Source organism: Leuciscus leuciscus (genome assembly GCF_965113295.1).
Source record: "Leuciscus leuciscus genome assembly, chromosome: 2".
NCBI classification, from domain to species: domain Eukaryota; kingdom Metazoa; phylum Chordata; class Actinopteri; order Cypriniformes; family Leuciscidae; genus Leuciscus; species Leuciscus leuciscus.
This window is the reverse complement of record NC_138726.1, coordinates 47,320,785-47,348,683: the sequence shown is the minus strand read 5'-3', so window position 1 is coordinate 47,348,683 and position 27,899 is coordinate 47,320,785. Positions and strand designations below refer to the sequence as shown.

At 37.0% G+C, this 27,899-nt stretch overlaps 3 protein-coding genes across 3 annotated transcripts in view; 1 reads left to right on the top strand and 2 right to left on the bottom strand.

Annotated features, from left to right (window-relative positions):
- il16 (interleukin 16) overlaps positions 1-1,441 on the bottom strand; it is a 34,439-nt gene extending 32,998 nt beyond the window's left edge. The window contains exon 1 of the mRNA XM_082154183.1: positions 1,250-1,441. Coding sequence (XP_082010309.1) covers positions 1,250-1,262 — 13 coding nt within the window. The 5' untranslated portion in view covers positions 1,263-1,441. The remainder of the gene's footprint in view (positions 1-1,249) is intronic.
- A 13,846-nt stretch (positions 1,442-15,287) lies between these two features.
- Positions 15,288-18,889, bottom strand: tlnrd1 (talin rod domain containing 1). Its single transcript, XM_082161293.1, has one exon. It carries the CDS (start codon positions 17,440-17,442, stop codon positions 16,378-16,380), a length of 1,065 nt encoding a protein of 354 aa, XP_082017419.1. The 5' UTR covers positions 17,443-18,889; the 3' UTR covers positions 15,288-16,377.
- Positions 18,890-20,690: 1,801 nt separating this feature from the next.
- mesd (mesoderm development LRP chaperone) lies at positions 20,691-25,548 on the top strand. Its single transcript, XM_082155069.1, has 3 exons — positions 20,691-20,865; positions 21,780-22,012; positions 25,111-25,548. The coding sequence occupies exons 1-3, from the start codon at positions 20,713-20,715 to the stop codon at positions 25,343-25,345; spliced, it is 621 nt and encodes a 206-aa protein (XP_082011195.1). The 5' UTR covers positions 20,691-20,712; the 3' UTR covers positions 25,346-25,548.
- Positions 25,549-27,899: the final 2,351 nt, after the last annotated feature.

Below are 27,899 nucleotides of genomic sequence, written 5' to 3'. Positions count from 1 at the left end.
ATGCTGTTTGATTTATCTCCCAGAATAAGTGTGTTTGCGGTGTGTAACTACCCTAATGTTGTGCTAAAACACTGTGATTAAAAAGCTAAACTGTAAAATGTAGGTAAAATGGTTGAATGGCATATTCACTCTATTTTTGTCATTTACAATGATATTTTCCAACTGTGTGCAGAATATAATTTGCAGTTATTTCAGTGGCACAGTATAAAATTGTTTCCCACTTGAAATGTTGACTCAAACATTGATGTAATGGTGCAGAACCGTCATACTGTTTAGTTTGAAAACTTTCTAAGAGAAAAATAGACCAAAAGAAACACTGGTTCATGACTGTGTAAATGACGATTTGACAGAAATAGCATTTAAATAAATAAATGACCATGAAGACTTCTTGAAGATGTGTTTGTTCCTGTCCTCCCTGATGATCAGACGGGCTTTCATCAAAAAGAATGCGACTGTTATCTCTTTGATGAAGTATGTTTAATCCAAAATGAGACACAAGAAGGAAATTGAGCTGCGTTTGCCGATGCAAACTTGCTGCTACAATGTTAAAATGTTCTGTGTTGCTGTGTGGTTGCTAGGGCAATGCTCATTGGTTGCTAGGGTGCCTAATTATTGCTATTTGCAAACTAACTGAATATAGTTGAACTAATCTAGAATGCAGATTTCCATCGATTCATTTTCAGTTTATGTGTTTCCCTGGTTTATTACCCCTCTCCCTTAAACACCTCTGTCACTGTTTATGAACATGTAAACAGTTCCCCCTTTAATCAAAAGCATTTGTCAAATTCTAGCAAGCAGAGCCTTTTCTAATCAGACCATTTCTATATTATGCAATGACTAAAAGCCATCCAAGCAAACCCTGCATTCAATTATCCTGCGACACAACATTCAACTGTTTTGTAATGGTAATAAATTGTAGGTTAGTCTCAGAACTGCAATATGAATCAGCGCATGTTATACTTCCACTGATGCATTGGGCAGATTGCATGGTTTAGCTGGGAGCCCGTTGATGGATCTGTCTCCATCCGATCTAATTAAGACAAACATTAGCGTCTGGGGTTCAGGAAAGTATTAAACACACAAGCTCTGGGTTTGTGGCTCTGTCCTTGCATGCAATGCAATTTTTGTTCTGCATGTGTTTGTTTGATGCCAGTCACACTGTCCTAACATCTGTTTCTGAGCTCTGAATCAGGTGTGGCTAAACGTCGCAAGTAAGTTTCCATTGAAGAGGGATCAAACAAACACTCACCAAAGCTGAGCATTTTGGCTTCTTGCAGTGAAGTGATCAGTGTGTTGCGAGTCTCGTCCTGCTAGCAGTTGTTTTGTAGAGTATTCCAGAGGGGAAGACGCTGGTCAGTTCAGCATGATAAAAGTCCACCGCTGAACAAGTTCCCCTTCTATACTCAGAAATGTCTCTCTCTCTCCTCGCTCTCTCTCACTTCGAGTAGTGCCAGAGGCTGTCAGTGAGTTAAGAGGAGCATTTGTAACTGCCGCCTACCCTCCCTTTCCAGCGGCCAGCTGAACACAAGTGGCGTCTCATACAACCGGCCACCAAATCACAACCCTCTTCCTGTCTGACAGCTTGGAAAGTGAGAGAGAGGGAGACTTTCTCCTTCTGAAAGTGACCGTACACCTAGTCAATGCGCAAGCCTTTCTTTTCTGCCTTTTTGAATCAATGCATTCTCATAATTAGTTCATAACTGGGTTCATATTTGGATGAAGTAAAAACATGCATTTCTGTTAACATTTACTGGTGTCATTTTAATAAACCCGCATGACTTTATTTCTTCCTTGGGACACAAAAGGAGAGGTTTTGAAGATGTTCATGCTGCTTTCTTCCATATGGTGTAATTGGACAAAAACGCCTTAAAGGGAAAGTTCAAACAAAATTGAAAATTCTGCATTAATTACTCACCCTCATGTCATTTCAAACCTGTAAGACGTTCTTTCATCTTCAGAACACAAATGAAGATCTTTTGTGTTGTGTTCTTCTGTGCATATTGGCCAGTAGGTGGCGGTAGAGGTAGTCTGAAGCGTTGCACCAGCTGCTATCTGCGCTGTTCTATTTTGCTACTTCTATTGTTCATTAAAGAATTCTATATTTAAGAATGCCTTTCATTCCTTCTTACTAAGGATATAACATTTTCAATGAAATCTGAGAGCTTTCTGTCCCCTCATTGACAGTCTACGCAACTACTGTACCACTTTCAAGCCCTGGAAAGGAAGACATTATTAAAGTAATCCACGTGACTCCAGTGGTTTAACCTCAGTTTTATGAAGCGATGCGAGTGCTTATATATTTTAAAAAAAATGCTGTTCTTTTGAACTTTCTGTTTATCAAAGAATCCTGAAATAAAACTGTATCACTATCACGGTTTCCACAAAAACTGCAAGAGCACAACTGTTTTCAGTAAATATAATACAAAAAAAAAAAAGTTTCTTGAAATGTTTTGGCAAATCAGCCTATTGGAATGATTTCTGAATGTGACACTGAAGACTGGAGTAAAGAAGCTGAAAATTCACAGGAATAAATTATGTGTTAAAATACATTCAAATAGAAAAGTGTTTTTAAATTTTAATAATATAATATTAAGTTTTTGATTGAATAAATGCAGCCTTGGTGAGCATAAGAGACTTCTTTTAAAAAACATTTTAAAAAGTCTCACCGACACCAGATTTTTAAATGGTATACAGTGTATATGTGTTAAATGTAATTTTTGTCAAAGTTTATGACATCAAAGCTTATTGGCAGGCTAAAAGATGCAAAACTCTGATCATGAATTCATTGCGTCTGTAAGAAGAGTGAGACTGCGGTGGCAGCTTACAGTAATGCTATAAATATGATCGCTGCTGCAGTTATTATGAGAGCATCACCCAGAGGAATATCTTATTGCCCTGAGGTTGCTCTTTAATAGCTCAGGAATCCTAATGGAGTTCTCTGTCATGTTTCATTTAAGTATCAGGTTTGTCTCATATGATTTCCTAAAATTCCCTATAAGAGACTTAGAAATAAATACATATTAATCTGTCGTTAATTGACAAAGTAAAATTAATTCAACTCAGGACATTTGCTCTTGGAAGAATATGTTTGATTATTTTGGAATATTTTTATAAATAAATACATTTCATTGCAGACTTTAGTGTATTTGCAAATTTAAGAACAGTTTGGGGCATTGTTGAGATTTCAGTAACACTTTATTTTACAGTGTATTTGTTACAAATGCTACAATTAATTACTACAGTAATAACTATAAATTGTACATAATTACAAGCAACTAACCCTAAAGCAAACCCTAATCATAACCCTAACCCTGTAGTGAGAACAAAATAATGTTACTCAGTACTTAAATGTATAATTACACTGTAACAAGGACACCTTAAAATAAAGATTAAAGACTTTGAGATTACCGAGACTTTGAGATTACAGAATACTTTTTATCAGGAGACAAATTCTGAGGTGAGAAGTCTCCATTTAATTAATTTTCAACCATATGCATATTACAAAAATAAAAAAATAAAAAAAATTCAATAATTGTTCTAAGTGGAAATCTGTAATTGAACTGACAGCAATGACATTGTGTAATGTTTGTTTCTTACATTTATTTGCATACTGAATTGTAATATTATGTCTCATATTATAACATTTTTTATATCTAATTTTACACTGCATAACTGTTTTGATTCTTGTGCGCAGTTGACAGAAAAAAACACAAACCAAAGTCTTCAACACTTATAACAGCATTCCTTTGCTGGTTTGCAAGCATTGTGTTTCAGGAATGGCAAATTTACCAAATCATTTTCATGCATGTACCTTCAGTTTAGTTGCTGGTTTAAGCAACAGTGTGAGTTTGTAACCATCATCTGGGTTTCACTTTTATAGCATTTCAGTGTCCAGATCTGGAGTTTGGAGAGTTTGTAGATATGAAGGAGTTCTCTGTCTGAGTGTGTTTATGTTAGTAGATGCAGCTTTGCTGGACATACTGGGTTTGTGTTAAATGAAGTGCTAGGGTAATTTACCTTAATTAACCCCAGTCCTATAGCACAGAAGGTCTCTCAGTGCACGTACGTACACACACACACACACACACACACACACACACACACACACACACACACACACACACACACACACACACACACACACACACACACACACACACACACACACACACACACACACACACACACACACGCACACACACCTTGCCTGAATAGAGAGTCTGTGTGCAGAGCAGTGCATTTCTGACTGGATAAACAGGAATCCCTGTGCAAATACACAGTCCTGGGAGAACTCCACAAATAGACACAGGTAAAACACTATATGTTAATATGTTAAAATAGTAATACATTTTTCTGGCTGATAAACTTCATATCAGCTTGTCTCTGGATATGTGAAGTTATGGATTATATGTTTAACTAAGATTAATAATGTATGATATAAACTGTATAAAAATGTAAACAAACTATATTTAAAAAAATCCAGATTTAAATCAAATAAAAACTTTGACACACTAAGCAATATCATGTGACATTCACAAGGGTCCCATTGATTTGAAGCTTAAATGTTGTTGTGTTTTTTTTCTTTTTTCTTGTTATTTTCCTATTCAGTCTATTCATAGTAATAATTCTGCTTATTGTCTGTTCAGAAGTTGTATTATATTCAAAGGTTAATTTTAAGGATATACTACTGCTACTATTACTACTACAACTACTAAAATAATAAATTATAATAGTGAAAGGAAAAACAAATCAATAAATAAACACCACAATTTTAGTGTCCCATTTAAGAGTCCTTCTATCATTACAGTGGTTTATAGATATTTACTGTGGTTCACGCCATTATCTCATTTGTTGATTTTGCCAAGACATGCTCCTGGATCAACATATTTGGTTGATGGAACAACATTCTTGTCCAAAAATGTTGTCCTAACCCTATCCCTAAACCTAACCCTACCCATAAGTTATCCCAAAGATGTTGATCCAGGAACATGTTGTACTTGGTGAAATCAGGTTCACCTTGATGGTCAGTGACGCCCTCTACTGGTTGACAGCAGCATTATCTGTATATCTGTTGTAGATCACATCTACAGGTTTCACAGTTAGTTTCTGCCACCTGGTGATCATCAACTGTAATACTTCACATTCAGTTTCACTTAGAAAGACACGCTTGCTATGTTCAGAATAACACACATCTGTAATACTCTTTCTTTAGTACACTGTGCACAGTATGCAAATTTGATGTGCCTAATGACTCAAGCAGGTCTATAAGCAGGAGAAAGCTGATTGTTAGCATTCTCACTTAACTAGCACAGGACCTTCTCAAAGATGTGAGATCTTTGCTCAAGGGACCATATAGGTTTTTTGTTTTTTTTAGCCAATCACCTGCACTCTAAATGCCATGTGAATAATCACTAGAGCAGCAGAAAAATGGTATTACCATTATGGGACATCCGGGTCATGCTAAAAAGCTAAACCTTGATCCCTGGTTATGCAATGCATTCTTTTTCATACCTGTATTTAAAACTATTTGGCAGTATACAGTGTGGTAAAAAAGTCAACATGAAATGGAAGTTGCGATGGTCTTTTCTTCAATATTGTGATGTATATATCCAAGTGAAATGGCTTCTGGAACAAGAAAATATGTAAGGCGGGACTTGATTTTGTCCATTGGGAATTGATTGGATGGTTTTGGTTTGCTATTGGTGGATCTCATGTGAGTGACAGGTTGTCCCGCCCTCACGCTTGTAAACACATCATCAGAGAAGAGAAGCGATGTCACTGCAAGATGGAGAATATATATATATATATATTGCTAGAAATATGTGCTTTCTTTAAAAAATTACTTACAAAGTTTGAATGGTTACCATGTGCCAGCCAATGAACAGGACTTATTTAGCTGATTTGATATTTTATTAGGTAATATAATGATATATGAACATTTAATACAGCGTTCAACTACTTTTTTGGGCCTCTAATGCTTGTGAAAACGCCAGTACAACAAATCCCTGTGGATTCTTTAAGACAGGCTTACCTTAATTTCCCATTTTAAACTTACTGTCATCATTACTGTGCTAGACAGATAGTGAACAGAATATTGAGCCGCTGCTGTATAGTATATAGAACATGATGGTTTTCTACTGTGAGACTGTGTGTGTGTGTGTGTGTGTGTGTGTGTGTGTGTGTGTGTGTGTGTGTGTGTGTGTGTGTGTGTGTGTGTGTGTGTGTGTGTCAGAGGAAATGAGCCCCACCTTAAAGAGAGAGAGAGAGAGAGAGAGAGAGAGAGAGAGAGAGAGAGAGAGAGAGAGAGAGAGAGAGAGCCAAGAGGAAGACATTGTACTTTGGCTGCCCTGCTAAAGGAACACCCGCCTCTCTCTGCCCTCCTACACGAACACCACTTTCAGCATTTATTTTTAAACAATAACAGTTTGGGGTCAGTATAAGCTTTTTTCATGTTTTCTGTGAAGAAGTCTCTTATGCTCACCAAGGCTGCATTTATTCGATCAGAAATACAGTAAAACAGTAATATTGTGAAATATTTGTACAATTTAAAAGAATTTTTTTTTTTTTTTTTTTTACAAATATTTAAAATGTTTATTTATTAATGTGATGTCAAAGCAAAATTTCCAGTTGTGTCACATGATCCTTCAGAAATTTCAGATTTGCTGCTTAAGAAACATTTATTATTATTATCAATGTTGTAAGCAGTAAGCATATTTTTTCATATCATTATAGTATATACCGGTTTTAGGATTGTTTGATGATTAGAAAGTTAAAAAGAACAGCATTTATAAAAAAATAAATAAAAAAAATTAACATTATAAATGTCTTTATTGTTGATCCATTTCATTTGTCCCAGCTGAATAAAAGTATAAGTTTAAAAGTATAAGTATAAGTTCAAAAACAAACATTCTGTCACCGAACTTTGAACGGTAGTGTGTGTGTGTGTGTGTGTGTGTGTGTGTGTGTGTGTGTGTGTGTGTGTGTGTGTGTGTGTGTGTGTGTGTGTGTGTGTGTGTGTGTGTGTGTGTGTGTGTGTGTGTGTGTGTGTGTGTGTGTGTGTGTGTGTGTGTGTGTGTGTGTGTGTGTGTGTGTGTGCGCGCGTGCGTGTGTGTGCGTGTAATATTTATATATAACTTCCTTGTTGTCTAAAACTCTGAGTGCAGTGAGCAGAGTGAAAACCCTGGCCAGTATTAAATTATTATGCATGATGTTCTGACCTCAAATCTGTCTGTGACTTTGGGATCGACTGAAACACACAGACACTTCCTCTCGCACCTGCTAGAACACTCTCAGTGCATCTGTGTGAACGCGCGGCCCATGCAGGAATACAGCAGTGTGTGTGTGTGTGTGTGTGTCTCTGTGTCTTTCTTTAACTTACAGATGCTACTTTTCTAACAAGAACCAAATCTTTCTTGTCTATTGCACAATTGAGCCCTGTGAGTAAACACGTTATTATCTATTTGTTCAGCATGCTGCCTGTCAGGGAGGTATGATATCATTCCCTGGGAATGCTCCCATAGGATGCTCATAGAGCTGGTTCATATTAGCAAATGGGAAGGTACGAAGATGGATTACAACACAGATGCAGCCAAGGGTATTTTTTCCCTTCGTTCCTTCATCCGTTAAATGTTTTGCCTTGAAATAGATAGAAGCTGCTGTGTAATGTTTTTCCTTTTTCTATATGAACAATTGTTGCAGAAATCAAAATGCAATGAAATAATCCATGAAACAACATTTTAAATTTTTAAAGAAACTAGTAGGCCTACTGGTAAATTTCTAAAGTTTACAGACATTGTCTTTAATGTGAAAAAACACAATGAAACGCGTAATTCAACAACTGTGAAAATTCAATATGGAAAATTTCTTCCAGCGATCTTTATTGAAAATTGTTAGTCTAATCATTTTGATAAATGATAGCACACATCTCCTCACGAAGCTGGATGATTTGAGCTTTCTTTTTTTATTTATATGGCAGTGTGTTGACACATGTAAGGCCAGTATCACATGATTTTAAAACTAAACAAACAAGGCAGGCCTGAGTAAAAGTCCTCAATTGCCTACAGAATATGTCAGAGTTGGTCAATCCAGTTCATGCCAGTGTTATTTTAGCATCATTGATATGCTATTAGTTTTTTTTTTATATATATTTTTTAAATTATATTTCATTTTTATATTTTCTGTTTTCACTTGAATTTTAGTTAAAGGGGACCTATTATGCAAAATTCACTTTTATATTGTAAAAAAAAAAAAAAAAAAAAAAACATATTTATGTGTCTGCAGTGTGTGTACACAACCACCCTAATGTAGTAAAAATCCATTCACTCCGTTTGTTATTTTCCCCATAAATCTGAAATTCCCGTTCGGGAATGTGCTATAATGTGATGTCAGGATTGGAACAAGCCCCGCCCACGACCAGCGATGGAAACTGCCCTATTAACTTAGCTCCTCCCCTGAGTGAGCTGTACACAGTCCACCATGTTAATCTTCACGCCAGAGCATTTAAAGGACAAGTTCGGTATTTTACACTTAAAGCCCTGTTTTCAGATCGTTTCTGATTAAATAAAACGGTTAAGATTGAAATTTGGACACATGCTGCTGTCCCGAGAATTTTCGGTTTATGTGGTAGCACCCCCCCCACCTCCACAATGGCTGCATATGTACACTGGAACAATCCTTCCTAAAACGCATTAAACTTTCGTTTACAAAGACGTGAAACTCACCGAGTGGTCAGGGGTGTTCACTGATGTGCTCACACAAAAAGATGCTTTCCAACAGGTTTTATCGTAGTTTTTGTCCAACTCCATTGACTTGTATTGGATGTGCTGTGAGGTACGGTATTACTCCGCCGCCGGGCTGGAGTTATTCAAGCACTCAACGGAAGAATGTACGGGTGTGAGGTGTTTGGAAAAATAGGTCCACCACAGTTTTACAACGAATGGTAAAACACCTGTTGGAAAGCATCTTTTGCAGCGATTTTCGTGTGAGCATATCAGTGAACACCCCTGACCACTCGGTGAGTTTCAATGTTACCACAGAAACCGAAAATTCTCGGGACAGCAGCATGTGTCCAAATTTCAATCTTAACCGTTCTATTTCATCAGAAACGATCTGAAAACAGGGCTTTAAGTGTAAAATACCGAACTTGACCTTTAACAGCAACATTCAAGTAAGAGATTAATTATTATTAAAGCTACTAAAGTAATTCAATCAAGAGCAGTGAGTGATTTTCTGTTTTTCTTTTGTTGTTTGATTCATATTAACAACATATATAGCAGTTGTTACTGTATATATACGCATGCTTTCACTTTTATTCACATATACACATTTGTGAACTTTGTGTTTTTGACATAACCTTGTGCGTATTTTACATTTTAAATGCAATAAGACGTGAAAAAGAAATTAGTTTAACACTAGTGATGCGTCGTCTGACCTCCAGCTTTCTGTGTGCGTGCTTCGGATGTGGGCGCTCAGAAAACCATATATCAGAAGTTTAGACTGATATGTATGGAAGCTTTTTTCCACCATAGAATAAAAAATAATAAGGTAATTGCGACTTTTTATTTACATTTCAGTATTGTGTGATTAAAAAAATCGCAATTGCGAGTTATAAAGTCAGAATTGCGTGATATAAACTTGCAATTGCGAGTTATAAAGTCAGAATTGCGTGATATAAACTTGCAATTGTGAGTTATAAAGTCAGAATTGCGTAATATAAAGTCGCAATTGCGAGAAATAGTCAGAATTGCATGATATATAAATCACTAGATAATCAATAACAAACAGATGTTTTCGAGTTTTGGAACTGAACAGGCTCCGCCCTTTTCTGGAAAGCAGGGTGGGGAGCAGCAGCTCATTTGCATTTAAAGATACAGTACATGCACAAAAACAGCATGTTTTTCTTTCCACTCAAAAAATTTCCCTCTGGGATTAGTAAAGGAAGTCTAATTGGACTAACATGGAATAATAGGGGTATAGGCAACATCGGTCTTGAATCCACTGTCCTGCGGTATTTAGCTCCAACCATGATTTATTTATTTTTTGCCTGTATAGTAGTCCTGAAGACAGTGATTAGCTGGTTCAAGTGTGTTTGATTAGGGTTGGAGAACAGTGGCTCTCCAGGACCGACCTGATCTTGCCTAACCCTGGTATAATAAAATATCTGTTGGGTATTTTGAGCTGAAACTTCATAGACACATTCTGGGTACCCCTGAGACTTATATTACATCTTGTAAAAATGGGCACAATAGGTCCCTTTTAAAGTTGTAAGAAATTGTTTATGTTTTTGTCATTTTTATTAGTTTTTTAATTTTTTATGTCTTTGTCGACATATAAATATGTCTATATATAAAGTTTTGTTTTTAGTTGTTATTTAATAAGTTTTAGTCATTTTACTGTGTTTAGTAACTTGAGAAATGCTGCCTTGGCAACTAGCTGACATAAAATGAGAAACTATTTCAAATTTTAGGTTACACTTTATTTGAAGGTGTCATTGTTACAGTGTAATTATATATTTAAGTACTGAGTAATAGTAAGCAACTACACGTACTATACGGTTAGGGTTTGGTTGAGGGTTAGTTGCATGTAATTGTGCAAAATGTACTGTTATTACTATGGTAAGTACATGTAACATATGTATCAAGGACTCTGTAAAATAAAGTGTTACCAAATTTTATTTTCATTGTTGATTATATTTTGAGTAAATAATTTTTTGAATGTTTTCTGTTTATGTAGTGATAATAACTCTGGTTCAAGCTGCAGACAAGCTCTTCTATTTTTCAAATGCCTCTGAGTATTTCGGACGTCTACGTTAGGCAGCTTGCAGTACGCCTGGCCCTAACAGGGAAATTACTTTGTTCCCAGGCTTCATTAGACAAAGAAAGCATACAGACAATGTCAGGAAATGTTTCTCTCTTGTCATCCTCCCAGGTGACGCAGCTTTATTTAAGACAATGACGCCATCCCATCTAACCTTTGGTCCTTCAGGAGAGACAATAACAGGCCCTAGGCAGGTTTTGACTGTACAGTTCCACTGAGCATTCTGTAAAAACACAAAGCTGTAAGAGCAAGCTACTGTAAGACATGATCTGGAGAAATATTATGCTGAGGAATAAAGCAGTTGGTGGTCAAAAGAAGGTGTGGGTGTATGAGAGGGCAGTGTGAAAAAACTGCTGGTCCAAGGTCAGCCAAAGGGGAAGGATGAGGAATTTCAGCTCTGTTTGAATTCCTGCCAAACTCTCCCTGCCTCTCAGGCTGGGAGGATTTCAGGGTGGTTTATGCTGAATATTCAGGGCAGATGTCAAACTAACAGATGGCACAGGGCAATGTATCCTCCCCATATGATCCACATTAATATTGCAGCAATCCTGCACCGAATATAATATATACAGTCAAACCTAAATTTATTCAGACACCTTCAACATTTCTCACATTATCACAGTTTACTGTTATCAAATAGTTATCAAATCAGTTGATATTTCATTTGTTTTGGCCATCCTTTTGTTAGACTGTCTCACAAATGAATTAGGTTGAATAGCTGTCAGCTGTTTAATTGAAGGTATCACAATTAGATAATACCAATTTAGGTCAAACAATTACCAAGCAATGCTTAATTTTGTTCAGTCTGTGGTGTAATATGGTCGCATTAGCAATTAAAGAAAAAACACTTAAGCAAAACATGGTCAGGTCAAAGTGTTTGGTCCCAAATTGTTATGCATTTTACTGGTAGTCCACTGTATGAAGAATTTTTGGGTATAATATGTCACAGTTTACTTAATTTTTCTATCCTCACTTACATAAATGAACTTTAGTGTCCTGCACCCACTAGTAAACAAATCTAAAAAATTATATCTTGTGTCTGAATTATTTTTGGTTTGACTGTAACTATGTAATGCATATTGGTACCTGTTTGTGGAAAATTGAATATAAAAAATAATACATTATTGCTAGTGTTATATTGCTTTAAAAAACACATTTCAATTAACAAAACGTTTTGTAGAGTAACTTATACAACAATTTTAGTGTTGCTGCATCTCTGTGAAACACTGTTTCTCATTGAATTTTCAAGTTTAGTGACTGATTTGATGACAGTTGCTTGTTTCGTTACAGAACGAATCAGTGTTTTTGAACGAATCGGTTCTATCTTACCAAAAATGTAAATTAAGTACAGCATATGTCACCTGAGAAAGTATTCTCTGTAACTGCTATACTAAGCCACTATTAAACATTTAGATTTATGAACCTATAGGCAGTTATACATTTTAATATTTACCAACTGATGCAAATGCAGATTCAATAAAACGCTGAAAATGAAACTTGATCAGCCCTTTGCAAACGTTAGCACAATGACCTGGGTGTGTCTTTTATGTGAGCAGAGGGATATATGATACGATCAGTATCATATCACACTAGACTGACATTTGGCCTTGGTTACCAAGAGACGTCACACTCCTGACCAAGACGACAGCTGTTGCTTGACACACTAAACCTAAACCAACCTAAATGGGTGACTGAGTTTCTCTCAAGTATGTTGTCTATTTCTGTGGTCTAACCTTCTAAATTTTCTAGCCTATAGTCTCTCTATTTGCTGATTTATGCCAATTTCAGCAAAACAAAAGGTAAAAAAAGACAAATATTTAGGCCTAAATTTAAGATTCATTACACAGATTGGATTACACAGTTTTAACATAAACATTCTAATAAAGTTAATGTGATGCATATTTGTCATTCATACATAAATTAAATGGTATATATATTTATCATAAATAAATCCAATTTGTTTCAATTTCATACATTTTAAGTAATAAATATTGCTTATTGAACTGCCAGCCATATCAGTGGACAGTGGACAGCAGATTTATGCTGATTTGCATTTATTTATTTTTTTATAGATGCAAATTTGCCATGATTTGATTTGACACTATGCCATTATTTTTTGAGTCGTTACCCATTTCATTTATCCGCAACTGACAAATATGCATAACATTTTATTAGTTTTAATACGTTTATTAGTTTGTTTGTTTGTTAAAACGGTCTAATTCAAATAGATGGAAATTTATTTAAATACATAAATCTTATGTTTATGTCTACTTTTGGGCAACAAAATAAAATGTATAGACTAGAAATTCCCCTCAAACGGCCCTTCTATAACTGAGGCTGTGTGTTAGACTGCTATGTCTGCCACTTGATAAGGTTTTTCCATAAATTATGAGCTCAGTGTCATTCTACTCTCACCACATGCATCTTATTAGTTCTCAAATGAGTAACAAAGTGTTAGTGCCACCAGAAATTATATGGCAGATTATACCCTTATCCACAGTATCAAAACTTGCCAAATGTGTGAGTTTGTATTAATGAATTAAAACAAAGCCCTAAACCTAAGTATTACATTTTACTGCTGATTGTACACCATTTGGCTCCAGGCATGAGTATTAGGCCAACTTTTACATCTATTAATTTAGCAGATGCTTCTATCCAAAACAACTCAACTGGTGTGTTGTAACTTTTCTAAGTGATCAGTGAGTTTTGCCTGGACAAGCACCACTTTCATCTTCTAGTGCACTGTGTATTCATCATTGGCAAACATGACCGTGTATGAATTATTACATATACGATTTCTAAGAGAAAAACCTGCTTTTCCCCCTAAACATGTCAATCACATTTCATTATAGATGTTAACATTCCAGACATCCCTTTCTCCCACATCATCCGTACGTCTCCCTGCTTTTGAGGGTGAGGTGTTTACACTGATAATAACGAATCTGAAACAGGATACTGGGTGACTGGGGGAGAAGACAGACCCTCATACCACACGCTTGCATAATAGGACAGGGAAGAGCTTACACTTCTCTCCTTTTAGCAGGAAATGGGCGAAACCTGGGTCGAAATTATTTCTCCGACATTTTGTGCTGTGAAGGAAGTGTCTCCAGATAGAAGAGGTCATTTGGTTTCCTGTTGTGCACCAACAGTTCCCCCCCACACACATTTCAACCCAGAAAAAAACCATATATATATATATATATATATATATTATATATTTCATATATATATATATATATATATTATAAAATGTATAGATATTTTAATAACACAAGCACAAAAAGCACAAATTCTCATTATTGTATTTTAACGTTTCTGTAATTCCCTTTAAATGTCACTAAGAATAAAGTTAATATTATAAGACAGTGACTTTATGAGTGTTTTATTTCAGAAATATAAATATTTTACTTAGTGCTGTCAAATTGATTAATTGCATCAAACACAAAAGTTTGTTTATATGTGTGTATATATACACATTATATATATATATGTGTGTGTGTGTGTGTAATTTATTGCATATATTTATATAGTAAAGGGCTGTCAAATCGTGTATAAATAAACGTAAATGAATAAACGTGTGTGTGTCTTATACATACAATATACATATATATAAATATATATATATATATATATAACACACACACACATTTATGCATACTTGATTATGTGTGATTTAATCAATTTGACAGCCCTTTACTATATAAATACTATACATGTAATACAATTATTTATGATTTACTACTTACATCATATATAATTTTTGTTTCGCATTACAGTAATGAGAATTTTGGGTTAAAATGTGCATTATTTTCATAAAAATAATGCAAAAATTCACAAAAGATGAACAGTAGAGGCATTATTAAAAAATTCTTTCGATTTTTGGGTATAATATGACAAGGATATTGACAGATTTAGTGAGATTTACCGTAACGCAGATCGTTGTTTTTATAGTTAGGCTTTAAAAACCAAAAAGACACCAAGATTTTCCCATAACTTATACCAGAGATATTAAGTAAAAATTGCTAGTAGGTCTTTCACTAATGGACTAATCAGGGGTTTTCCATGTACAGGAAATGTGTGGAATAAACGGCTACACAAAAGATGTGTGGCGGAAGAGATAAACATTCCGGACTTCAAACGCACAGATGAAGGTAGCAGGAGGCTTATCAAGGACTATGATAACAAATGGAACACATCAGGAACTAGTCAAGGTAGCTTTTGCGTAAAGGAGCTCTTCAAGGAACCAGGATTATTAGCTTTAACTTCACCAATCCACCTGTATAGAAATTTGGACAAAATCAAACGCTTCACTAAAAATGACTTAAAGTGCTTGGATGCATCATTCATGATGATAAATCACATTCAATTGCTCAGAGCACACATTTTGTTCATCCAGTGAAAACGTTCGGCCTCTTTCATAGATTTAAAATGATCAAGTATTTTAATCTTTAGACTGAGATGTCACACGATAGTTATGAGAAACAACATTTTTTAATTACTTGAAATAAATACTCCAGTACATGCATGATAAAAAATGAGGGGGTGGGCAAGGGGGGAAAAAACAGCACATTAAAATATCATTGTAAGTCTTGTAAATAGTGTAAAACCTATGGCACACACTCACAGCAGCTTTAACTCATTACAAATTCACACATGGAATACGAACAATATGATGCTGATGATTTCTACAGATCTCAATGACATCCATTCAGCTAAACACTGAGGTAAAGACTTTCAGTTTCATTTTAAGGCTTCTGTTGGAAAGACCGCTTTTGGCTATATTCTCAAGAGGATTTGCTGAAAAGTTGTCAGTTTTAGTAAAAGCTACTTTTTTTCCACAATCACATCCAGTATGAGAAAATAACCTATAAATGTGACCTCGAGTAAAGCCGACTGCCATGAAAAGTTAATTTAGATGGATAAACACTACATTTACTCAAATTAAGGCTGGGCGATATTGCTAAAAAAAATTGTGATATTTTCGTTATATTCGATTTAACAATGTTTTTCCATTTGTTTTCAATTGTTTTATTTTTCGTCCCCCCGTGAAAAAGACATCTGGACAGAACGTTTAGTCACAAATTGTTTACTGCAAAAATCAACACTAGTTTATATACTTATTTATATGAACCTCTTATTTACATCATGTTTACAGTTATAATGAGAGAATTCAAGCATGTAGAACACAATATGTGATCGTGCTGAATGAAAACTCCCGCTTTTGAGCAGTATTGAGTGGATTCCCCACTGACTAATTTAAGTTCCTATGATTGGTCATTGTGTTTGGGAGCTAAACAGACATGTCTGTGATTGGCTACAATGCTCAACGCTGTTAAACATGTTGCAAATAGAAACATTTGATGCTGTTTACAGAGCTCTCACACACATATGCGTGGGAGCGTTTGAAAGCAGCTGCTTACTGTCTTTCTAAGACAAACTTTTAACATTAAAAGATAACATCGCCAATATTCAAACTATCGCCCAGCCCTAACTCATACTATACAGGGGTTAAACCTGATTAGATTCTTTGGTACTTCAAAAATAACGTGCCGGGGAGGAGTTTTAATTCACAGAATGAGAGTTAACTGGCGGTAAAGTTCTAGGTGAGGATCGTTCCCTTAGTGCCTGAGACAGGAGAGTGCATCCGTCCGAGACGGCGCATGCAGAGTTGCGCAGACGCTCCCGGTAGACGGGCATCTGGGAGCTGCTCTCGGGATGCTGGGAAATATCCCTGAGGCCCTGGGTCAGGAGCACGCAGGCCGACACCACGCTCATGGCGCCGCCCAGGACGGCCGTCTGCACCCCCTTGCCCTCGGGGGTGATGGCGGCGGCTTTGCCGAGGAACTGCGGCTCTGTGGCGAAACCCACCAAGGCGTGGACGGCCTGCACGAGCGGGCCACTGAAGAGGACGCAGCGGTTGCGGGTCAGCTCGCTGGGGCAGGCCTTCAGCTCACGCATGCACGCCAACAGAGCCGTGGCGCTTGTGCTCATGCACTTAACACTAGCTTTGAACTGCTCCTTGGCGAACTTGTCCTTGGATTTATCACTGGCCAGAGAGGAGGCGTCCGTGAGCGTGGTGAGGTTCTTCAGGATGTTCTGCGACACCTCCAGAAGGAGCTGCGGCGTCAGGTCGGCCAGAGCTGTAAGGCGTAGAGTGTTGCACGTCTGCTCCACTTCGTGCCGGCAGCGGGTGACTTTATAGCGGTCCACCAGGCCGGGAACGGCAGCCTGTGAGCCTGGGATCTCCACGGCCGCCAAGTACGCGGCATGCGCCGAATACTCTGTCAGTGAGACCACCAGGTCACCCATCTCCAACAGTCTGTCCCCGACCTCCACAAACTTCCCCATGTTGAGCTGGCTCTGAATGTCATGAACAATAATAGACAACTCCTTAGTTCGGGCGATCAAGGTGTCGCGACATTTCTCGAACGTCTCTGCTATGGGCAGGCCGTCGGAGTTCACCACCGGCCTGGTCTCGCTGGACAGCAGGAGCAGGTCCGCCACCAGCTGCATTTTGCTCTTGCATGCGTCACAGATGGATAAAAGTCTTTTCCTTTGTTGCAAGCTGCCACTAGGGATGTTGGTAGAAACCTCACTATCTGATTTTCCAGAGCCACTACTAGCCATAGTAGTGTGGTCGCTCTAATGTTCAAAATAAAGATCGCAACACACGTTCTCTTGTGCGAAACATGTGATTTATGTCATTTTCTTCAGTAATAAAAGATTTCCACACCTTCTCAAGGAGAGTGAAACTGGCCAGAGTCTTTTATAATGTCCTTCAGAAGAAAAAGTCCACTCAGCTTCTTTGCGAACACACAGGACACTTTGATAACTCAAAATAATATGAAACTTCACTCAATGCACTTGCGAGAATAAGGGAAGTACTTTTGAAAAAATATTCTTAAAATATAAAATGCGGGCAAAATAGGCTGGTGAGAGCTATAGCTAAATATCCCTTCAATTGAAAAACTCTGAATTGCCCAATGTTTAAATAATCAGATTTTAGGTGTGCATAATGAAAGAAATAATAAAATTCACAACTACCTCTGTTAAGGTAGGCTACAGTCTGATCAGTTTCACAGGTTGTCAATGTTGCTCCAACAATCCAAACAAACCCCCAACAAATCTTTTAAAAGGCTACTGCAGTGCCATGAACGAGAAGATGCCCAGATGAAGGCAAAGTGCAGGTTGACTTCCAGAATCTGTCATTTCAGGTTTTCTTCGTTTCGTGTCATGCAAATTAAATGATATACACGTCCTGCAATATGATGCTGATGATGTATTGACCGTCTTGCTGACCCTGCGTCCGAAGCGCGAGACGCGCGAGCGCCCCGCCGCCACTGCACCATCATCCCACGAGACCTTGAAAACTCATAAAATATTCCCGAACGACTTTCAGCCGTTTCTTTTTCGTACACAATCCAAGTTCTGTGGGAAAACACAGTTCCTTATGCATATCTATTGTCCATACGCCCTCTCCAGTAGAAAAGCAGCGGTTGTCCAGTGGCAGATAGTTCCGCTTTTGCTTGCCATTGTTTTAACGTTCAGCTTAATGTTTTGATGTAGTTTCCTCGACAATAACGAACTTGGTTCGCTACTGAGACTCTCGCGCGTCGGTTGTAGTCTCCCGCTACATCTTGCGTATCAGGAAGCGGCGGGAGGGTGTGGCTGAATAGCCTGTTAGCTTCCCTCAAACTCCGACACTTTTATACACTCCACAACCATTATTCCTGGTCATAGAGACGAAACTCCTCCTTTTAATCCAGCAGCCCCTCAACCGATACGCGTATTTTTCAGAAGTAACGTTAGTCGCGCGAGAAGTCGTGTTCATTCCTCACCAGTCATCGTTTCCCGAGGCCCCGATGTGAGACTAAACTACCGGTCTGAGGGCAAAAGTTACACCCAAAGACAAATTCCAGAGAAGTTCCTTGTGTTGCCCTTTTTGTTTGTTTGGTTTTTCTTGTTTCTGGTGTTTCGCCCCCACAGTTTGCGTTTCCCTGTAAATCCAACAGGTCTCTCGCGTGTGGGGTATTTACTACTTTCACAATGTTCGCTTTCAGAGCGGCATAGAGTGAATTATTTTTTAGTTTAGCGGAAACGCCGGTTATATTATTATGCGCTTGTATTTTAAACACACGGTCTTCTGAACTGACACTTTTATTGTTTTGACTTTATTGAATAGATTCACCGTCACATCTTTGTGTTGTTTAAAGTATATTTCGTGTTAATATAGTGTTTTAACTATAATAGTTTGCTCCATTTATTTATATTGATGTGTGCAATAAGTACTTTGTTTATTTATGTATTATTAACGTTTATGTTAGCGCTGTGGGGTTTTAGTTGCAAGTATACATATTCGTGGGGTCCTAATGCAAATAATAATAATAAAAAAAAGTCACCCTACCGCGCTCATAAAAATATCAGATTGGCCTCAAAACAGCTGATTTATCTTGGGAAGGGAAATCGGATTCACCGATGCAAAACTATGACGTAAGTGCAGTAGAGTACTTTTCATTAGACAAAAAGAGACGCTGGGAGTGTGAAGGAGCCAATGAGAAACTACAGGGTGGGGCTGTTGCACTTAAAACACTCCTCTTTGGACATGGGAAGGGCTTTCGTCAAATAACTATTGGTCGTATATGATTATCTAAATATTGCATTTTGAGGACTTATAAAGGATACGCATTCATAAGTACACGTTGGCCTATTGTTACCCCTTGACATTACATTCTACGACAGTGTGCTTCACTACTCAATTGCCCAGTTTCAAACAACAGATGCTCTTCAAATTCAATATAGATCCCTAATGTAGGCCTTGTTTGGTCTGATTCCTTATTAAATTCCAAAAGTATACAGCTACTGGATTACACAAAGCATTTGTTATGAAGTGTGTTGTATCTGAACTGGGGGCTGAGGGAGGCTGTGAACACTGCATGTCAGTTGTACAGCTGCACGGGGCACTGTGCCATTGGGTGGGGTGTCCTGAGAGGAAACAGTTCCGATTCTGTTGAATGAGCCGCACACACTTCATGAGTCCCATGACAAGCACTTTAGAGAACCCAGCCTGTGAAGTGCAGAGCTGAAAAACCATGAAATCCTCTTCATTTAATAACAAGGAAGTTTAGCTGTGACTGTCTTGTTTCTTTTTGTTTTTTATTGTTTGTTTTGTTATTGCATAAACTTTAACATTATACATGCACTTTTGTTTGAATGCAAATATTGAACATTATATATAATGCATACAAAAAGAAAAAAAGAGAAAAAAAATGTTTTAGGGCGTAATATAAAATCAACATAAAAGTGTCGTCGGGTATCGAAATATCAAATAGCCTAAATACTGAATGTGAAATCTGGTCAAAATATAGGCCGCAGTAAATTAATTAAATAAGAGTACGTACATTTTCTTCAGAATAATCTGTGAAGCATAACAATATTGTAATTCTGTACACGTCAGTATTTATTTTCCTAAATGCCAATTCATTGAAGATAGGCTAATATAAAACAGCTTTTAAAATAGAGTTAGTGAATGTTATTATTTTATTATATGAGAATGTAAATCCACTAAAGTGCAAAATCTTAAACTAAATTAAAAGCTTTCCAAACGTAGGCCTAAATGTGGATTTTTTTTATTTTGTCTTATTGTTTACCATGTACATTTATTAACTTTCTCTGTATTTTGTGTTCGGTCCCCATACAGATTTTTAATTGTACACTTTATTACTTAATTATTTAATTTACATGTATAATGATTGTATTTTGTGTTATATTTTCCTTGCAACAAATAAATGGAAGAGAGAGAACAATCCCGCGGCCACGTGATCAGGTAAACACGCCCTCTTCCCTTAGCCAATGACGAGCGGAAAGATTTTACCCAATCAGCGAGCTCCAGGTTTAAAGATGGCGACTCCCGCTAGCAGCAGGACTGTATCAGTATTGCTTTTTCTCATATTATTCATATCGGTTCATTGTACAGAAACAAAAGCAAAGAAGAAGAAAGACATACGGGATTATAATGACGCGGATATGGCCAGACTGCTGGAGGAGTGGGAGGTATGAACGAACTCATTCACGCTGCAGCTGCAGACATTGCAAGCGCTGTTTTCTGTGCTGATGTACACATCAGTCATGTGCCTCTCACAATAAAATACCACGGTAACCGCCAAAATACCATCGTTTTGTCATTTAGTTTATGTAGGTGCGTCTGTATGTTAGTCAACCCGACACTTTTATCGATTAACTACTACATTTGTAGGAACAGTAACTTTTTATTTAGTATTTTGACGTAAACTATTAACATGGTTACACTGTATTCCACACTTGTTTTGTTTGTATTCTTGTAGCCCTACATATTTTTTAACTCTTCCTGTGTATGTAAACGTTTAAAAAAATTGTACAATGTTTGCAAATGTTCCTTCCTAAATTGTGGTGTTTCTTTTGTATGCACATTGCGATAAATACATAGATTTTATTGGGACACTTTACACATTTTATAGGGACACTCCTTGACTCAAAGGTTGCCTGTGAAAGACCATGGTTCACAGAATTGAGCCAGGTAGTGTCACAGTTATTTACTAAGTATCAAAGTATACAAAGATTTAAGCTATTGAAATATTACCTGCACATATTTACATTCTGAATCTACACTGGACAATGCATTAAAATTGGAAAATATTTAATATAATTTGTAAGCCTATAAAATGTTTAGAGTTTAAAATTGTATGATGTAAAGTTTTGAAATTAAATCTTATAATATTAATAAAGTTAAGTATTTAAATATAAAATGTTGAATATCTAAAGTTTGAAAATAAAATGTCCCTTCTTGCTTGACATTCCATAAGTTACATAATTACATCATTTTTATCTCCCACGCCCAGCCCTAACTACAAGTAAATAAAATGTTGCCATTTTAAAAAGAGATTTTCTTTCTTCAGTGTTTCTCATTGACATCTTTTCATTTATGACAGAAAGATGATGACATCGAAGAGGGCGATTTACCGGAGCACAAAAGGTCTCCTCCACCCATCGACTTCTCTAAAATAGATGCGTCCAAACCGGAGGAGCTCTTGAAGATGTCCAAGAAGGGAAAGACCTTGATGGTGTTTGCCTCTGTCTCAGGAAACCCGACAGAGAAGGAGACAGAAGAGGTCACCAGCCTGTGGCAAGGAAGCCTCTTCAATGCCAACTTTGATGTTCAGAGGTAACAACTAGGGCTGGGCAATGTGGACCAAAAAAAAAAAAAAATTCATATCTCTATTAGGGATGAGTCACGATTTTCGAAGATTCGAATAGTTGATTTTATTATAGAATATTGAATAGGTTGTGCGATTATTGTCTTATGTTTTCCCGAAAAAATTCCCATGTTTTCAGTTCTGATGCGGTGGTGACACGTTCATGTAACCAGAGGGTGGCGCTGCCAATAACACACCTAAAAGCTGTTAACCTACTCTCAGACAACAGAATAAGATAGGCCTACACATTGTCTCACAGTGTAGCCTATACATGCATGTGTGCGTGCATGTGGGGGAGGGGTGCGATTTTTCGAATAATAATCGAATAATACCCAGCGATCTTCTAATATTATTTTTGCTAGAAATGCCCATCCCTAATTTCTATATTTTTGGGCTGAATGACGATACAGGATATATCTCTGTATGTTCTACTTTTTTTTTCTATTTGGATAAAAAAGGGAAAAAAAAGCTGGTTTTTTTTTGTTATTTCACATCTTGGCCAGTAGTGTTCTACAAACAATGTTATATTGAAGGCTATAAAAACAAATATAGTCAATGTAACCATGTAGGCTGTGCTATATATTATGTGCAAAGAAAGGGTTAAAATCATATTACATTATAACATTGTAACAACATTAGTCAACCCTAAATTAAAATGAAATGAAAACAAAAGCACAGACTAAACTTTAACTGGTAAGAGGAACACACATTCAATAGTCACTTTACAGTTACTGCTATCATAAAAATACACTTACTTGTAGGTTTAAAATTCTAAATATGGCACGTTTAATGTCCAACAACAAATATTTTCGCAAAATGTATATTTTTGTCAGAATTATTGTGATCTTATTCTGTAGAGTGGTGCAGGTGTGATGTAAATTTTTTGGCAAAAACATGGAAATGAATGAGCATTTTAGCACTTATGGTTCCATCGTCCTGAAGTCAATGAGTTTTTGGTTAAATGCTGAAAGAAGATAATTTCACGTTTTATTTTACAACATAAAATACATCAGTATTGACACTTGTGATTGTTATTTTTATTTTTAAAGCTGTTACGAGTCTTAAAAAATGCGATTGCTAGCAAGTGGCTAAATGGGACTACAGAGGCTGTCAGGAAGATTAAATGTTATCACGCCGAACAGGTATACTCAGTCCGCTTTTACAGCCTCGTTATGCTTATAATTGTGCTCTTATAAACTAATCTAACGCAAAGTTTCTGGGAAAATGTTTTTTAGATGATAACTGAAAGAGTTGTTGGAAGCTTAGTGATTGTGACGTTGAAGTCATGGGACTGTGGTGTAGTTCGTTTATAGTCTACCTTTAGCTTTTTACTTCTGGCGACTGCATTTAGGCTCCAAAATTCATAAAATTGTGTTAATTTGTGAAAATGATCTTGATGGACAAAACGTGTAAGTATCATAAACTTTTGTTGATCACAGAACTTGTTTTTTTTGCAATAATCCAAAAGCCTATGGAAAAATCCTATTGTGTTTTTGTTAAGGGAAACCGTGCGACGCTAACTGCCGATTGGCCTACAAAGTGACGTCATACCTGCATCACTCTGTTTTACTCGCATGTGCGCGGCATAGAGACAGAGCGTATTTAGGCCATGCCCACACCCGGGGGGAAAACAATCCAACCGTCTCCATTGACTTTGCATTGCGAGAGGCTGCCTCCTTGTCATTTCTTGCTTCTAACAAAAGACAGAAAAATGCCTAAAAGCTGCTGTGTGACAAGATGTACAGCAAACAAGCTAAAAAAAACCAAATACGTTTTTATTAGCTCTCGACCCCAAAAAACGAGTGTTTAGGACATAAAAGTGGATACAGGCAGTTGAGACAGAGCGTCACGTGTCTCATTACTCTGAGAACTAACGTACGCCCGCTGGAGGAGACCGTAATCGGCAACACAGGATAGTTTATCTTACAGAAATATAATATATAAAACTGACATTTGGATATTTGACTCACCAGTGACCAAATGTTTAACTTACTGCACACGTGGTGTATTTTTAGTGCATACTGAGTGTCAGGATCCCACAATTTACCCATTCGTTCCAGCCTGTATCCACTTTTATGTCCTCAAACGCTCGTTTTTTGGGGTCAACAGCTTATGAAAACTTATTTCTGGGTTTCTTAGCTTGTTTGCTGTACACCTTGTCACATAGCAGCTTTTAGGCATTATTCTGTCTTTTGTTAGAAGCAAGGAATCGCAAGGAGGCAGCCTCTCGCAATGCAAAGTCAATGGAGACGGTTGGATTGTTTTCCCCCTTGGTGGGCGTGGTCTTCAGATTATGACTCGTTGCGCTCTGTCTCTATTGCTCTTTCAAGTCTGTGGAAGTCTGTGAAGTTTAGTGGAGACTCGCTTGCATAAGGTTCGATCACTCCTGGCCGCAAAATGGAAATATTTGCACGACTTTCTAACATTTACAGATGAAGAGTATTCAGTCGTGCTCAAAAATGTACATACACCTTGCGGAATCTGCAAAATGTTAATGTTAACAAAACAAGAGAGATCATACAAAATGCATGTTGTTGTTTTTTTATTTAATACTGTCCTAAATATGATATTTTACATAAAATATGTTTACATAGTCCAGAAGACAAAAATATACAAAAAAAAGACCCCTTTCAAAATATATGTACCCTTGATTCTCAATACTGTGTCGTTACCTGAATGATCCATGGCTTACAGAAGTATCAGACTATACGTACATGTTTCCTGTAAGACAAATTAAGTACAATTTACCTTGATCTTCAAGTTCAAAAAAGTTTTCACCCCCTGGCTCTTAATGCTTCGTGTTTCCTTCTGGAGCATCAGTGAACGTTTGACCCCTTTTTTTTAATAGTTGTGTTTAAGTCCCTATATTGTCCTCAGTGTGAAAAGATTGATCTCAAAATCACACAGTCACTGCTAGAAAGGGTTCAAATATGCAAAAGATGCCTTTTGTAGATTTGAATCGCTGCTTTTATTTGAAGCTGTCCTAACTAGCTTTCTTTCTCTTGAAATGCTTTTTGGCGCTCTGTCAAAAATCAGTGAAGGTTACTGTTTGTATTATTCTCATCAGGTTTGTAGTGGGATCCAACCGTGTCATCTTCATGCTGCGTGACGGGAGTTACGCCTGGGAGATTAAAGACTTCCTGGTCGCTCAGGACCGCTGTGAGGATGTGACCGTGGAAGGACAGGTGTTCCCTGGGAAAGATGCCAAGAAAGATGCCAAGGGCAATGAGCAAAACGACACCAAGAAGAAAGGAGACAAGAAAGCAGCCAACCGAGCAAATAAAAGCAAGCAAGAGCTTTGATGGCCGAAGCTCAAAGGCACAACGTCTTAATGGGACTGAAGAAGCGTTTCTCTAACAGGTGTTACCAGCGTACTTTGATGCACAGGTCACTAATGGTTGACTACAGTCAAATCAGCTGTAGTTTCAATTTCTTTGATTTGTTTTACTGTCACTCACCTCATTTTTCACAGTCTGAATCAAAGAATAAACCACTTTTATAATTACATGTGCATTGCATTGATTATTTACAGTCCGTGTTGGGGAACGTTACTTTTAAAAGTAATGCATTACAATATTGTTATTTGTTACTCCCTAAAAAAGTAACTAATTGCATTTCTTTTTTGGAAAGTAATGTATAACGTTACTTTTGCATTACTTTTTGTTTGTTCTGATTGTTTTATATATATATATATATATATATATATATATATATATATATATATAAATATATAAAAATCTTTTTGTCAAATGTAAGGGCTCTTTCCCACCAAAAGTGAAAAGAAAAAACCTCAGGCTGAAGGAAATGCAAATTCACATCTGTACTCTAACTTCAGCAATAAAATAAAAAAATGAAATGCATGTTTCACTAAAGTTATTTGATTATTCGTATGGTTGATTTGGCTCTTTAAAGTTTTGCAGAAAAGACATTGGTTAATAAAGAGCGATAAAATAGTATATTTGTATTTAACATTTCATTGCATGTTTGCATTTTACTGTTTTTATTCATTTTGAGGAATACTGAATCTGTTTTTGTGCAAGTGATATGAGTAAATGCTCAAATTTAGTCTAGAACTACAATATCCATCATGTTCACACAGAGCACACAACACCTCTGCACTTCTGATTTCTCTCAACATGGGGACAGAAGAGCTGTCAGTCAATAACTTGCGGTATTTGTTTGGAAAAAGTAATTGATTACATAACTTGTATTATTTGTAATGCATAACCACCAAAAAGGCTTACCCCAACACTGTTTACCGTTGGTGTCAGATCGTGTTCATGTTCACATTTTCAAATGCAGAAAATGTGTGGCGCTTAAAGCCTGTGATATTTAATTTTTTTATTTTTGTTTTGTTCCCTACACCGATCAGTCTAGACAAAAACCTTGATTTACTGTCTGATTACAATTTCTTCAAATCTTTTATTTTTGTTGACTTTTATGCAACAGTAAGCTTACACGAGCAGTCGCTCAGCAGCAATAGAGAATATGACTCCTCTGATTTATCTGAAGGTTTACATAACAGCTTGCTGAAGGATGTTGAAATGCGTTTGGAGGATCATGTGGCAGAAACGAACTGATCTGGAATCAGTCAAACAGCTTCTGGCAAAGAAAATGAATTTAGCAGCAGCAGAGAGTCATTGCCCCAGTTTGAAAGAGAGCAACATTAGGCGGCGCTAATAGAGTAATCGATCATTCTTTGCCTTCTGAAGCACCATATGCCATGAGGCCCGGGAATACGCAAGTACACCTCATGGAAAGCTGTGAGCTTTTCAGCACTTTACTGAATGATAAATGTGATCTAATTGAAATAAAAAATGATTTTTTGTGTGCAGTCATCCATTAAACATTCATCCATTCTTGCAGCAATTTGTTGTTCATCATCCTACATTGACACATTTGTCCAATCCTGACAGAACAACGTGATAATGTTTTTATGGCAAACTAATGGGGAGCCCAAATGCAAAATTCATTACAGTTTCTATACTAAATGTTTATTTATGAACAAACAGTTTTTTACTTATAAGAACTTGTATGCATAACGAGCTTTTTTATCCTCCCGTCTCCTTCCACAAGAAACCATAGTAAATAGCAGTTGTTTGATTCATGATGTTATAATTGCAGTTTTATAATTACGCTCATGAATGTCTAGTTTTTATGACTAAACGCCTTAAAGTTCTGCATATCTTCCAAAGCCACGAACCAAACAAATGCAGACAAATCCAGTGATCATTTCTACCTTAAACATGCTAATAAATAAAAAATCTCAGAGTCGGTTTAATATAATTTGGTTTCTGGAAGACTGATGAAAAACCAATTTTTTTCTATTTTTGCATGTCCAATTTGTGGACATGCCGTTTGAGATGACAGCTGATGACCAGCATTGTCCAAAACCAAACAAAAACTCTGCTGTCAAATGTTGATGGAATAAGGTTTTCCAGGACAGAGCACGAGGGTTTAAATCAGTGTCATCGATTTGTCATGCGAGAAAGGGAGCCGCATTGACCGCATTCTTAATGGCTTTGGACCAGACTGATGAACTGCATTAAATCAGGTCAAATAAGAAGATTCAACATTCCACAAAACACGCTGCCAGCAACCCATGATGACTTTCAAGAAAGCCAATGTAGTTTTCTCATCTCTGAAGTAATGCTGACCATCGACCGCTTCAGCGTGCTTTACTCTGCAAACGTGTCCAGATCATTAGTGTACATTCATGCATGTTCAGAATGCAGGATCCACCCTTGTCCGGTATGGCCTCCATGGTCATATTTCCTCACCATCTGCTGAAGAAAATCTTCACGGACCTCCACCCCAAGAAAACACAAGATACACACCATCAATCAACATGAGCTT

What these genes read in the sequence shown, in the direction of transcription:
- tlnrd1 (XM_082161293.1), bottom strand. Translation starts at nt 17,442, where the DNA reads ATGGCTAGTAGTGGCTCTGGAAAATCAGATAGTGAGGTTTCTACCAAC.
- mesd (XM_082155069.1), top strand. Translation starts at nt 20,713, where the DNA reads ATGGCGACTCCCGCTAGCAGCAGGACTGTATCAGTATTGCTTTTTCTC. An exon ending in GACTGCTGGAGGAGTGGGAG is followed by an intron (nt 20,866 to 21,779) that starts GTATGAACGAAC and finishes CATTTATGACAG; the next exon opens with AAAGATGATGACATCGAAGA. An exon ending in GCCAACTTTGATGTTCAGAG is followed by an intron (nt 22,013 to 25,110) that starts GTAACAACTAGG and finishes TATTCTCATCAG; the next exon opens with GTTTGTAGTGGGATCCAACC.